This window comes from Canis aureus, chromosome 6 (genome assembly GCF_053574225.1).
Source record: "Canis aureus isolate CA01 chromosome 6, VMU_Caureus_v.1.0, whole genome shotgun sequence".
NCBI classification, from domain to species: Eukaryota; Metazoa; Chordata; class Mammalia; order Carnivora; family Canidae; genus Canis; species Canis aureus.
Genome location: NC_135616.1, coordinates 36,810,708 through 36,825,620, shown reverse-complemented (window position 1 = coordinate 36,825,620; position 14,913 = coordinate 36,810,708). Strand labels below are relative to the sequence as shown.

The following is a 14,913-nucleotide window of genomic DNA, read 5'->3' as shown; positions in this document are numbered from 1 at the left end:
TCTCCCATTCAGTACATTGACTTTTTGTTTTGTGGATGGCTTCCCTCACTGTGCAAAAGCTTTTTATTTTGATGTAGTCCTAATTCTTTATTTTTGCTTTTGTTTCCCTTGCCTGAGGGGACATACCCAGAAAACTGTTGCTATGGCTGATGTCAGAGAAATTACTGCCTGTGTTCTCTTTGTGGTTTCAGGTCTCACATTTAGGTATTTAATTCATTTTGAGTTTATAAATGTACTCTTATGTTAGACATTAAAGTTATCAAAGTTTTAGATAATGGACATCACTGAAACTAAATCCTTGCACATATCTATGATGATTCCCCTACTATAAACCCCTGAAAGGATTGCTGTGTTAAAGACTAGGAATTTCTTACAGTTCTTGATATATCATTTCTAGTTGCTTTCCAGAAAATTTGTACTAATTTATACTCCCATTCTTGGAACACCACATCCTGCCTTTTCTTTTAATCTCTGCTAATTTAAAAAACGGTAGCTCATATCATTTCCTTTCAATGCTAGGGATGGTGAGCACTTTTCATGTCTACTTTCCATCTGTAGGTTTTGTGAATGCCCATTATATTCTCTTCTAGTATTTCTTTTTTTTTTTTTAATTTTTATTTATTTATGATAGTCATACAGAGAGAGAGAGAGAGAGGCAGAGACACAGGCAGAGGGAGAAGCAGGCTCCATGCACCGGGAGCCCAATGTGGGATTCGATCCCGGGTCTCCAGGATTGCGCCCTGGGCCAAAGGCAGGCGCTAAACCGCTGCGCCACCCAGGGATCCCCCTTCTAGTATTTCTTTTAATATATTCTTCATATTTATTTCTAAGAATTCTTTGAATGCTAATATATTAATTTTTCATCACATCACAAATATTCTTTTGTTTGTATCAGTTACCTTTAGATGTTGACCATGACCTTTTGTGTATTGAGGGCTCAATTTGTTTGTAGTTTATTCTCATACCAAAGTTTTAAATTTTTTATCAAATCTATCCTTTTTTTCCTTTTTTGGTTCTTCTATCTTTGATACTCTTCCCTACCCAAATTTTATAAAAATATTCACCATTTTTTCTAACACTTTAATGGCTTTATTTTTTTTTTCATTTTGACTTAAAGAATTATATTAAATGTACCATCATAGACGAATGAGCATGAATTAAGTAAGGCTTAAGTACCACCATTCCACTCTGAATTGTTTTTAGCATCTTCTGGAATCCCAAAGAAGGTGTTACAGTCAGTATTGGTGGATAATGGGGTACAGGGGTTTCTTCTACCCCCTTTGCTGCAACCAACTGAGCCACTTGCTCTTTCCAGTGCCTCTTCCCATATCTTTGTATAAAATAATGTTCTCTACATATATCTGCTCAAGCATTGCTTGCTCCCTAACTCCCCAAGAGTATAAGGATAACCTTTGCATTATGCCATTTACTTACCCTTATCACAATACCCTTCACATCAAATTCAGAGGTGAGAGTAGGGAATGGGTCTTTTAAATGCATATAAAAGGCAAAACTGTGGAAACAATAAATGATCAATGGTTGCCAGGGGTGGATGAAGGAGAGGGATGAATAGCCAGAGCACAGAGGTTTTTAGGGCAGTAAAAATACTCTATATTTTCTCTATTATCATACTGGTGGATATTCTTATATTATAATGGTGAATATATGTCATTGTATATTTGTCCAAATCCATAGAATGTGCAATACCAAGAGTGGACCCTAAGATAAACTATGGACTTCTGATGATTATGATGTGTCACTATAGGTTCATCCATTGTAATCAATGTCCCACTCTGGTGGGGGTGTTGATAATGAGGAAGGATATGCAGGGGTGTGGGCAGGGGGTATATGGGAAATCTCTGTACCTACCCTTTAATTTTGTTGTGAACCTAAAACTACCCTAAAAAAAAATATATATATATATATATATATATAAACTAATTTAAAAAACATGCTTGAGGGTAGGAAGGGATTTCAAATAGTATAGAAAGGTAGAAGTCAAAAAATATAAAAAGGACAATGTTTTTAATTTCCAAATACCCATGATCTCATGAATGGTTGAATGGTAAAGGATTTATTATCTTGAAAGAGATAGGAAGCCATCATAGATTTTTCAGCAGAAGAAGGAAAGAGATTTGCAGAGGGAGGAACCAGAAGCCAGGTGGTGAGTTGGGAAGCTAGTTAGGGAAGAGGTGTCTGTGTTGGGGAAGCAACAGTGGCAAAGGGAGCGGAGTATGGAGGCAGACTGGGAAGGATTCACACACCAGAGACTGTAGAGGTGAAAGGAAGAGCAGAGGGAAAGATGTGACAAAGTTCTGGTTTTTCCCAACTACTGCCTTGACTATCCACCACAGATGCAATAGGAAATAGTGCAAGGTTCTCATTTAAGGCAGAAAATGCCAAAGTTAGCCAGGTCCATGCCTTTTTTTTTTTTTTTAAGGTCCACACTTTTAAAAAGACCACATGGAGAGGCTGCAATGACACAACACACCTTAGAAAGTCATTTCCCAATGAAAATTATCACTATGTAGAATGGCAAAGATAGTTTGCTTAACAATATCTCCTCAAGCTCCCCCCACTCTGTTCTCAGATGCAGACAAGGACTACAAAATAAGGCTGACGGGGTGTAAGAGAGTTTGCAGGTTGGGAGAGTCAGAGGATGTTTATCACTCTCTTGTGAGTGCAGCAAGGCTAACGGACCTTTGTCTTATCAGTCGGGAGGCATGGTATGCACAAAGGTCCACATTTCTTATGATCAACATAGAAGTATCTAAGGTTCACCCCCTCACCCACTCACACTAGACTTCTACAGACAGTGGAAGCTCTCAATACCTGTGACCTGCTCAGGAAGGCAAAGGTAGAGAACGTGACTGCACCAGACATTCCTGACTAGTTATCGTAAGCGAGGGATCATCTATCTAGATGGGCTATGGAATGCTGTGAACTATGAGATACAGACCTTACTCTCTCAAAATTTGCTGTCTCTTCTGACTGTAGAGCCTTTACAACATCCCTTCCAACGGCCATATTATTTACTTTAAAAAATACCATAATCCTTTCTAAAAATACCAAAAAAGGGAGATGGGCCTCTCTGGGACCATCAGTAATATTTTTACTAAAAATACTAAGAGAAGATATTGCAACTTTAATTGATGTCTTTCTCTCTTTCTCTCTCTCCTACCAGATAATTTTCAGGATCAGATGAAGAGGGAACTAGCCTACCGAGAAGAAATGGTGCAACAGTTACAAATTGTAAGATGATTTCTACTTAAAAATCTATGCAACTTGATGAGTTTGTTTTCAAACCACTCAATTGTATGAAACCATTCACATTTTTGCCGTGAAACCCTTTGGTCCACCTACCACTTACCTCTCAGCTGGTTTAGATGCTAATTACCAAAGATTTACTTAGATACAGGATAAACAGATGTGTCAGTACGTTTCCTCGAAATGTAACTACCTACCATGTGTTAATAGACAGATGTGTAAATTGTCTCTGTGGGTGAACCAGAGGTACCTGCGTCACCTCCCACTGTGCAAACGTGTGAACGCGGTGCTAGGATACACTAGAGGCTCAGTGAAGGACAATTGTCTTCTTTCTGTCTCTCCTTTTGTTACCCAGACCTGAGCCAGTCCCTCCGCTGCCAATAAACTTAGTATAAATACACTTAATCAATTAAATTCGCTTGAAAGGTGATGAAAAGAAATGATTCTTTCCAAATGAAGTGTGTTATTCCTAATCATATTGAAAAGTGGACACTAAGAGGTATTTATGTGGGACCAGGGAAGCAGGAAGGTGCCTGGTAAATAAATGTAGTGGGGGCTTTGGTTGCCTTTTTGATTTTTTTATTGAATTCACTACCCTTCATCCCCTTGCAGATATATCTGGTATTAATCATTAGTGCTTTTGAAACAGTCTCCCATAGTCTTCATTTACATGAGTACAATGGGGAAAACAATTTCTGTTCCATTTTGTAAGATATTTTTAATCACCTGGATAAAGACATACACTGATCCTTAGTGATATTCCCAGCATGATTATTATAATTTGGGTTGCTTGACATTTCTGAGCTGGTCCACGTTACCTTTATCTTATTAAGCATGGACCTATGCATACCTGCCTGTCATGTCCAGAGAGCCAGATATCTAGCTCTCTATCAGAATAACTCAAGGAAGATAGGTATTAATGTTTTCTTTCTGCATCGGAGAAATCATGCATGTGTTAATGGAGATTTTTAAAACAACCTTGTAGCTCACGAGGTTTCTCGCCATTGTGGGGGCTCCATTAAAAGTGCTACTTACACTCTTAACATTCCCACTGGTTTTATTGGCCTCAAGTACTGGTTAACATTCTCTGTTCTGAAAGCCACCTCAACATAAGATGCCTCTTAAACAGGACCTTTCTTCTTGTTTTGGCTTTGTTTGTGTTCGTTTTGTTTGCAGCTAAAATCACGGGAAGGGATGGGGTGCAGAAGGACTTTTCTTAATTGATTGACAACTAAGCCCCCAAAGAGGTTTAAAAAAATGTATGTACTGCTCTTAGCTTTTGATACCTAGGTAATAAGAGCTATTAATTACTTGCTCTTCATATGTTTATTGTTTTCGTTGTCCGAAGGAAGAATTTATTTTTGTTTAAAGATGTTATGTTTAAGTGATTTCTACACCCAACATGAGCTCGAGCTCCCTATCCAGAGATCAAGAATCACATGTTGACTGACTGAGCCAGCCAGGCACCCCCATCCAAAGGAAGAATTTAAATATAGATTTAGAGATAGAGGGATGAAAAATTATAAGATGTTACTGATTTCACTTTCAGACTCTTAAAACAAAAATTGCCACACATGCAACGAAAAATTTGTGATTTGCGGGGAGGGAGTTGTCAAGTATAGCACCATGGGCTTTAGGAAAGGAGACTAAGTATTTATTTCAGTGCTACTGTTTAAGGTCAGTTATGTAGCTTTAATGTCTTAATTATCTTTGACATTCGGTTTCTTTAGTAAAAGAAGAAATGATACTGCATCCATGTGTTAGGCAGGCAGTATTGATGGAAGAAAAAGTGTCTTCTGAGATATTTGGTACCTGGAAGATAGAAACTGATATTACTAAACATTTTTATTATACTGTATTGGTAAATACTTCATCATCATATATTCATTTACCTAGGCAAGCATTATTCATTCAGATTTCTCTAGATAGTAAATTACTTCTGGTCACAAGTTAAATTCTTTGGGAGAAGCCAGAAAATTTTCCTCCAGCCCTTGTAGGTACCATATAATTTCTGAAATCCATAAAAGCACATCCACGCCAACAACATGAAAATAGGTGCACAAGGCATGATTTGTCCCTCCTGCTGCTGCTTCTCCTGTGTCCCCTTCCCTAAGATGGGGAGGGTCTTCACGTGGCCTCCAGGACCTAGCATGGTGTGTAGCATCAAATGGCTATCAATAAATATTTGCTGAATGAATCACCACCCAGCGATGACCCCTGAGTCAACTCTGATACTCTCATCACGTAATCCTCTTAATTCTTTTCCAAATTTCCCTGGCTTGTTCTTAATTTCCTCAAATTTTCTTTTGTGCTAAGAAACAACTACTAAAATGACTCAAGGAAGGCATACTGGTGAATTGTGGGGGAGCTTCTGTCTTACTGCACTGTCCTTGGGATCTGCACACTTCAGTTCAAGACTGCTCCCATATACTCCATGAAGAGTCAGTTCTTCTGCCAAAGCAACTCATTGCAGGGTCTGACTGAGTAAGTTAGTAAGGCACACGTGCATAATAAACCTGAAATGCCCGTGCACGTCATCCAGTGTCATGCCAGTATGAGGAGTCAATTTCATGCCCCCCCTTTCAAAGCAGTACCTCTAATAGTGGGATTTTTCAAGTCCTGGTAGCTAGATAGATTTTTGTGCAAAAAGGACCTGTGTTCACGTTATGCCATCTGCTTTAGAATTGAAGCAGCAGATTCAAGATTACCTGAACAGAAATGTATCTCATCCCTTATTCAGCTTGTTTTACTTGTTAAGTACTTGGGGTGGGGAGGGGGCCAGAGAGGGTAATATCTTTAGAAAATTCTATCTAAAGAGTTTCAGTAAGTTGCTAGGTATCACAATTACTGACTTTCTTAATATTTTTAGTTAAATGATCTAATTCAACAGTAAATATGTTTACGTGGTTTGCTTCCCGAGAATAGGGGATTCACTCAATATTATTTGTTTTATATTTAAATTATTTTATATTTAAGGCTTACAGAGCATATATTACAGAAGAGTCATTTGCCTACAGAATAGGCACTTTTTTTCCCCTCTAGATGAAATAAAAACCCATCCCATCCTACAATCATAGAGAATTCAAATATATTAAAGCCATCATATTTTATAACAATTCCCATAGACCCACAGTACATTTATCCTATGCTGTTACACAGTGTTCTTATTCAAAAGATTATATCAAAAGCATCTTGGGTATCATTGCTATAGAAGGAAAACTTATGAATTTCTTTGGCTTCTGCATTTTTAGATTCTCCACTGACTATAATTTCTGCACCACTGCTTCCTTTTTCAGTTTGTTAAATGCAGAGTTGTGATGACTATATAGTCAAATAATTGACTCTGTCTGTACATTTATAAATGTGCATCTCTCAATGTGAGATTTAAAGCATATGCAGTTTATTTAACATTTATACATGGACAGCAAGCTAACTTTTTTTAAAAAAATAGCTTAACATTAGAGTATATAGTACTTCACACATTTGTGTTCTCCTGCCCTGGGCTTTCAAATGCCATAAATGGGTATGCCTGGGTGGCTCAGCAGTTGAGCTTCTGCCTTCGGCTCAGGGCGTGATCCTGGAGTTCCCAGATCCAGTCCCACATCGGGCTCCATGCATGGAGCCTCCTTCTCCCTCTGCCTCTCTCTCTGTTTCTCCCATGAATAAATAATTTTTTTAAAAAAATGCCTAAAATGTTTCCCTTATTAAGCCAGAGTTATTTCTACAAGCAAAGAAATATATTCTTCTCACTATGAACCCAAACACAAAGGTTTTAAAATGTAACAAGTTCGTGAAAATGTTAGCATGTAGTGTATGTAGTACAGAGCAAAAAAAAAAAAAAAACTCATTCACGAATGGATTGTGATTCTAGGAAAACCTTGTTCAATGTTGAAAACAAAACCCATCATCCTGTACCATTAAGAAAGTGAAGAAGTTAAATGCAATGTTACATATCGATTTTATCTAACTTTCTAATTTCAGCTAATTTTTTAAAGATTAAAAAAAAAGAAGCTAAGGATATTTTACTCAGTGTATAAACTTTTGGTTACGGTTTTTTTTCAAAGGCTGAAATGTGATATAATTTACACATTATGATGCCTGGGTAATTTTTGTTTCATGTTAACTTGGCAACAATTTTTTCAAGTGAGTGCTTCTGTATAGAAGCTACTACTGTAGGTTTGTTGAAGACATGCTCTTCTGGACTCATAGCTCTTGAGGACATTGCGAAGCTGCAAAAGAGAGCCTGTGATAAATGGCTAGACCCCCAGATTCCTATCCTTTGAACTTGCGGGATTGGTACAGAGGCACTGGAGAAAATGTGCTAGTGTCAAAGTGCCCTCTGCTGTTTCTCCAGAACACTGCAGCCGCACGCAGCCGGGGGGTGGGGTGGGGGGAGCTGGTCTCAAAGTTCTTCATTAAAAGCCTCAATTAAAATTATGCTCAATCAATAGATTTAGTACTAATGTTTTGTTCACTGTGGACTTGTAAAAAAGCTATTTTACAACCTCCCAATGGTGGGAGCACAGAGCTTTCTCGCAGGGAAAGGAACGAGGTCTTGATTGTTGCTGGATGGGGCCCTCCTCCTTTGGCAGGGGCACAGCTCTTTGGTGATGGGGTCTTTCTTTGGAGATTCTCCAAGATTCATTAGGATGAGAACTTGTCCAAACGTCTACCATCTCAACCCATGTTAAAACGGGGTTAACATGTTTTTTGAAAGGTTAGATAGAACAATTACTGTTTGGCACTAAGTTTTTAGGAAAATATCCCGAGGCCACTAGAGGATGTTGGTTTTGTGGCTAAATATGTGAGAAAAGCAGGTCCCTGCAAGTCAAAGGACTTGATGCTGCCTTCACATTCTCCAGCAGGAGACAGACTTTGACTACAGTGGCTCCTTTTCTGATTATTGATCGATTGCCACGTATCTTGACAAGGCAATCACTGTTCCCTAGTTATGTGGCCTACTCCACTTTCTCCTTTTGACATGTTAACCCACCTGAATGTCTGAACTCAGGCTGGTTCTTTCTTGGCACAAACTAGGACGTTATCTTTTTATACTTTTGATAGACTAACACCAACTAGGTAATTAATTTAGAACTTCTATAACTTCGAGGGATTTTTTTTTTTCCATGCCAATCTTGGTGATTTCTAAGCTGGTCAAGGTGAGAAGAAAGGCTTTATAAGTTCTAGTACAGGAAATTTACGTGGACTACTTTGCTCAAATGGAGCTCTAGTAGCCTGAGCTACCTGGTTGGGGAGTGTTTGCCAAGGTCTCTGTGAATCCAGGATTGCATTTCATAGAATCCGAAGAACTGCCAATGATAAGCAGCACCATTACTTGATGTATCACAAGAAAAGAAACTCCCAACTATTTTTCTAAGATACCATCAATAATGAGACACCTAATTTAAGAGATGTTAAAATGGGAAGGGGAAAAAAAAGTATGTTTTAGAATCAAGGAAATAGGGTAATTTCCATGAACAGCTGAGCTATGTGCTAGTATATTTTTTATCATTCATGATTTAGGACTTAGCATTAAGAATATATGATCTTCAGCTCACAACCTTAGGCTTTTTTGGTCTTTGATTTTGTTTGGCTTTTATTTCATTTTGTTTTAATGAAATGAATGCAACAATGTTTGAGTAGGAGTGATGCTTCAAACAGATGTAAATTCCAGTCTGGAGATTTGGGACTCAAATGTGCTTTTGTGGAAATGTCCTTTTTTTCTCCCCTGGGTCCTTTATTTCTTTTCCATCTCAGCTTCCCAGCTTAATGAAATGCTACATTGTTGCTTCTGAGGGGAAAAGAAAAGAGGAAGAAAAAGAAGAAAGTAGGAAGGGAGGGAGGGAGGGAGGAAAGAGGGAAGGAAGGAAAGAAGTAGGCATTCTGACTTAAATCTGAAAGCAGAGCCCTTCAGACACTTTTCTTCGGGTTGGGATGAGTAGTTTATTGGCTTTGATGAGACAGTCCATGGTGATGTTAACTTGTGTGTGCCTGGGACGGGACAGACACTTTCTAAATTGTTGTGGCACCGAATCTTGATGTTGAGGACTCTCAATGAATGTGGCATACAAATACATTGTATTAGGTAATTTCTCATACCTCAAGGTTTATATCATTTCTGCTTGTTATCCTATGCAGTAGAATTCCATTCAAGGCTCTGTTATATCATGCATCTAAAGAGAGAGGTGATCCCTGTGTTTTGGCATATCACAACAAACACCGTGATGGAAAATGTGTGTCTCGGTTAATAGCAGGTGTAGCATAACCTAGAGGGAGAAGAAGAGGTAACTAGAGTAGGTGCCTATGTCACTGTCCTTGTCATGGTTATCCAGCTCATCTCAGCTCACATCCTAAAATGTGAGATTGGCACTCTGAACCTTTTATGGCACTAACTAAATGAATCATTAATTTTAATGCTGTTGTCTTTATCAGAGATGTGCCTATCAGATGCATCCATGTTGTGTTTGTGTATCAAAATACTGATATGGTTGTTAGGCTTTTCTCTCTCTCCCTCTCCCTCCCTCTCTCTCTCTTTTTAACCATTAAAAAGACTGATTCAACTGGTCAGTTATTACAGCAAAATGGTCCAGATAATTTTAGTCACTCTCATCATTGTAGATTCATAGTTCCTTCCCATTGGAAAAGACTCATATTTATGGATGGGACCAGGAGAACATAGCACAGATAGACTGGAAATGTGGAGAATGTACATGTATCCCATGTTCAAAAAGCATTGCCTAATCGGATGAAAATAATTGTATTTCCCTCACCACTTTTACATAACAGCCACATTTCAAGTTATATTGTAGAATATTCATTTCTTTAAGTGTAGAATACTCATTTCTTTAAGTGTAAAATAGATTCAAATCTTTAGAATTCTGAGTTTAGCCTTATAATGATGAAGGTAAGTAACATAAGGATAGAGTAACTTAACTGGGGTTAATGGAGAGGTAAATCTAAATAATACATGTAGTCCGACTTCAGCTATTTGAATCTTCTAATGAAAAGTAACATATCAAATAGGATAGGCTTTCTTTCAAAGTCCCAGCACTGAAAAGTACTTTTCAAGTTTATCCAGGTAGCGTTCTCAGAGGCATATTTTCCACTCAGTGCAATTATTTCTGATGCTTCTTAGTAGTTATTGGGAAATTACTGAGAGTAATAATTCGTGTTGAGTTAGTTCATCTTACCTGTGATTTATAATGACAGCATATCTTGTCACTGTAATTAAATGAAAGATAACATTGAACTACTTTGTAATCACATCCTTTTCTCTTTACTTGGGATGTATATTATAACGTAACTTCGTTTTCTACCTAAACAGTTTCATATTATCAAATGCAAATTTAAAACATTCTGAAAGGGGATCCTGGGTGGCTCAGCAGTTTAGCATCTGCCTTCAGCCCAGGGCATGATCCTGGAGTCCCGAGATTGAGTCCCACATCAGGCTCCCTGCATGGAGCCTGCTTCTCCCCCTGCCTGTGTCTCTGCCCCCTCCCTCTCTCTCTGTGTGTGTCTCTCATGAATAAATAAAATATTTTTTAAATAAATAAAACATTCTGAAAGTGAAATGTCACATCCTGACCTCGGAGACTAGCTCTAGCAAGAGTCTGGTGTGATCACCAGTTCTATCCTTGATAGGTTTCTTTTTTTTTTTTTTAAGATTTTATTTTATTTATTTATTTATTCATGAGAGACACAGAGAGAGGTCTGTAGGCTCTTAAGGCAGAGACACAGGCAGAGGAAGAAGCAGGCTCCCTAAGGGGAGCCCAGTGTGGGACTCGATCCCAGGACCCCAGGATCAAACCCTGAGCCAAAGGCAGGCGCTCAACCACTGAGCCACCCAGGTGCCACTGTCCTTGATAAGCCTTTTAACAGTCCTCAGGAATTGCTATATCCTGGAAGCTCCATACTGTTGATGAACAGATAGAGACCTTTTCTTCTTAGAGGGGAATTCACTGGCATTCAAATTGTTAGGCAGGATGAAGGGTATGTATCTATCTTCAAGTTTAGCTTATCTTAATAGTCTTGCTTGTTTTTATCTTACAGATACCCTATGCAGCAAGCTTGATCAGGAAAGAAAAGCTTGGTGCCCATCTCAGCAAAAGCTAAAAGGTAAGCTTACCAGAAGAAAGCGATTTTCCTGAACCCTGAATTCTTATTGCTCAGCCATGTTCTTTACTGGTGTTTTCGAAATAACAAAGGGATTAGTCAAGTTGCATTCTGTATTTCAACCAATATACAGATGAACTTTTTTATGTCCGGGCGTGGGACTTCCTAACCAAGTAGCCATGTGCATTTTATAGATTCTTTGGAAAAGTCCTAAAACTAAGGAAATTCTTTACTCCTTTGCAGAAGCAATCTTTGTTCTGTTCTAAGGTTTTCTGTTCTCTGATATTCTCCCTAACGCCTCAATTACTGCTCCTCCATGAAAGTGGAGTGTCGGTGATCATTTTCTCTGCCTTTCCTTTGCTGCCAAAAGTCTTCCTCAAATCCGGCTTCCAGGGAGCTAATAACAGACGGTGATGTGAACAATTGCTGCAACATGGACCTTTGAGAACATCTGCTATAGGAAGAGTCATCCATTCTTTCCCTAAATCAATCACTGTTCCTCTAGAGCTGAAGCCAGGTTCAAGATCACATCCCTGGCAAGGATTTAAAAGACAAATTCTCTGGGCTCTTAAGGCAAAGAAGACAGTAAAAATTCAGTAACTGTAGTCAGAACATACCTAAACATCTCAAAAGCAACTTTTTGATTATATAAAAGATATATACATAATTGTTAGAATCAAAGGGATATAGAAACTAAGGCTTGTTTCTGTAACCATACATCAGGATGACCTAACAACTAGAATTGCTAAATCAGGAAAAAACGCGGATGTCAGAGGGAGCATTTGTAAGTGCTCATGGCCAACTAGGATTGCAGTCATTTATCAGTTTGACCTGTTCCCATCAGAATCCTTCTTCCCAGGCCTTCCCTCTGGAACATATTTTCAACTTAATAGAATTTATTGGCAAAAAGAATTCTATACAATGCAGGCTTGTGGTTCCTTTTCTTTCCTTCCCATCTCTTTCTGCATATCACAATCCTCCTCCATCTTTGTACAAATGACAATCCCACCTCTTGTCATCGCCTTTGTTAGTGATAATCTTCAGCATTTGTCTTAAATAATGATATTACATCTCTAATATTTCATCAAGAGCTCAAAAACTCTTTCCAAGACAGTCTCTCATTCATATGCTTTCCCTTAATTTTATACACAAAGAACTGAGGTACGGAGAAGAGAGATGTGATGTTTTATATCCATACTGCAAAGCTAGAAAAAGATCCTAGGGCTCCTGACTCAGTGCCAACTTGCTTCTAATGCATGCACTTCCTCTCCTCTTTGAGCAGATGATTTGCAAGGGAGACAGTCACATAATAAGTCATTGTGTTTCCATCTCCACGAGTTCATACACAAATGGGCCTGTGAGTTGGCTCTGTGCTATATATGTAAATATTCTTAAGTCTGAAGTTGATGTTGGATAGTTTCTTTCTCATTAGAGGAGACGAGTTTGTACCATTTGCATGAAATGAATAATTTTAGAACAGTCAGACCTCACTAAATCTTAACCAAGAATACCAAGGTAATCAAGGCAAGAATCACCCAAATAAACTCATAGGTGTAATAATTTGAAAATGTCAAAGTAATTTTCTTTCAAGTTAAAGAGACTATATTAGCATGTGTTTTTTTAAATAACATTTTTATTGAAGTATAACACACACTCATCAAAGTCCAGACAGAACTCATCAAGTCATACAAGTCATGAAGTCAACAAGTCAAAATTCAATGGATTTTCACAAGATGAACTCACTTAGGTTTCCAGCACCCAGACAGCCTCCCTGTACCCCTCTCCTGTTGCTCTCTTACCCAACAAAGATCAGTTTTGCCTGGCTTTGAACTTTAGTAAAGGACATTGTATAGAATGTTCTCTTGTATCTGGCTTCTTTTACTCTGTGTTTGTGAGATTCACCCTTTGGAATGTGGTCTGATTCCCACTCAGGAACTTCAGTAAACTCTCTTTTTTACTCCTTCTGATTCCCCAACTCATCTCCCCTGCTTACCACGAACTGCTCTTGCACCTACAAAATGAAGACTCACTGCCCAGAAAATGTGTCTTTGATGGTGACATCGAGTACCACAAGGTGGAAAGAAAAAAAAAAGATTGATTTGTGTTTAGTAACTAATGCTTCCTTCATGCTGATTTTGTTTCCATCCTTGCAGACAACAGGGATTTCTCTAAGTAGACCCTAGTGCTTTCAGAAGATTAGTGGTTACTTAAATGCTGAGCTAAATCAGCCAAGCAGAGAATCATGACCATATTGTTAGAAGCAGTATTTGATTCTCAACATGCCAAGCCTGCAAGGAATTACCCCAAGAGAGATTACAAAATAAAAATCATTACACCAAGGGAGAGAGACAAATTCTGCCTTGCTGAGTGACCACAGGTTTCCAAATTAGGGACTGATGCATTAATTTTTTTTGCAAGAGTGACCGTTAAGGTAGTATGCTGTGCTCTGGCCACCCAGTGGATTCCAATATGACTATTAAGAGGAGGAAGCTTTTCAAAACCACAGGCAATCCACTTAATAAGCCAAGCAAGTATTGCCACATATCACTGCTCTACAAATCTTTTTTGCCCTACATTAGGACAGAAGAAACTCCACGTTGAGTCGAATAAAGGTCCACCCAGGCCAGGGTACTAACTGTAATTCCATTAGAAGAGCCAAATTGTTGTTCTTAACAATACTGACCTCAAAATTCAGGCACGTGCACTGAATGCTCGTAGCTTTTCCTTGATAACTCCTTAAAGACCCATTACTCATGGATTTATCTAAACCTTTCTTCAACCTAGGCATAGTCCCCTTTGGGGCAATGAATTCTATTTGGTTAGCTACCAGCTGTGTTAAGTGTAGTTTGCTTTCTTTATCTTCAAACTACCTCCTAAAACAAGCCATAGTAGATCAGCCATCAGACTACTTTGCATATTTGTCTTTTTTTTATTTTTATTTATTTATGATAGTCACAGAGAGAGAGAGAGAGAGGCAGAGACACAGGCAGAGGGAGAAGCAGGCTCCATGCACCGGGAGCCCGACATGGGATTCGATCCCAGGTCTCCAGGATCGCGCCCTGGGCCAAAGGCAGGCACCAAACCTCTGCGCCACCCAGGGATCCCCTACTTTGCATATTTGTTTCGTTGTAAGCTCACGAGTACAATAGAAATGATTTGAAAAAAAAAATTCAAAATGTTGAGTGTATTACCCTTGCATTTAGGACTGGTCTTAACACCAGAATTATTCCCCACGGTCTCTCTTATCTGTGGTTGTTTCTGTGACGTGTGTCCTGTACAGACACACAATGTAATCTTTGTGATATCTGCACCCCCAAAGAAGTGCCACATCAATACGAATTTAATTGTTACTTTACATTTTTTCTTCCAAACACCTTTTAACATTAAACAAATGTCCTCCATATAGCTGGTTGAAGCACCTAGGTCTTTCAGTCATTTTACACTAGTGGAAAGTGGATCATGGGAAATAACTTGTTCATAGTCATACAGAACCTCGTGACCAAGCCAGAAATAGTAATGACCATCATTTATTGA

General features: G+C 38.6%; 1 protein-coding gene across 2 annotated transcripts in view; it reads left to right on the top strand.

The window, feature by feature from the left end:
- SKOR2 (SKI family transcriptional corepressor 2) overlaps nucleotides 1–14,913 on the top strand; it is a 52,369-nt gene that overhangs the window by 21,606 nt on the left and 15,850 nt on the right. For both annotated transcript variants that reach the window (XM_077899711.1, XM_077899710.1), the window contains exons 6-7: nucleotides 3,185–3,252; nucleotides 11,317–11,382. In XM_077899711.1, the coding sequence (XP_077755837.1) occupies nucleotides 3,185–3,252; nucleotides 11,317–11,379 (131 nt within the window). In that variant the 3' untranslated portion in view covers nucleotides 11,380–11,382. The remainder of the gene's footprint in view (nucleotides 1–3,184; nucleotides 3,253–11,316; nucleotides 11,383–14,913) is intronic.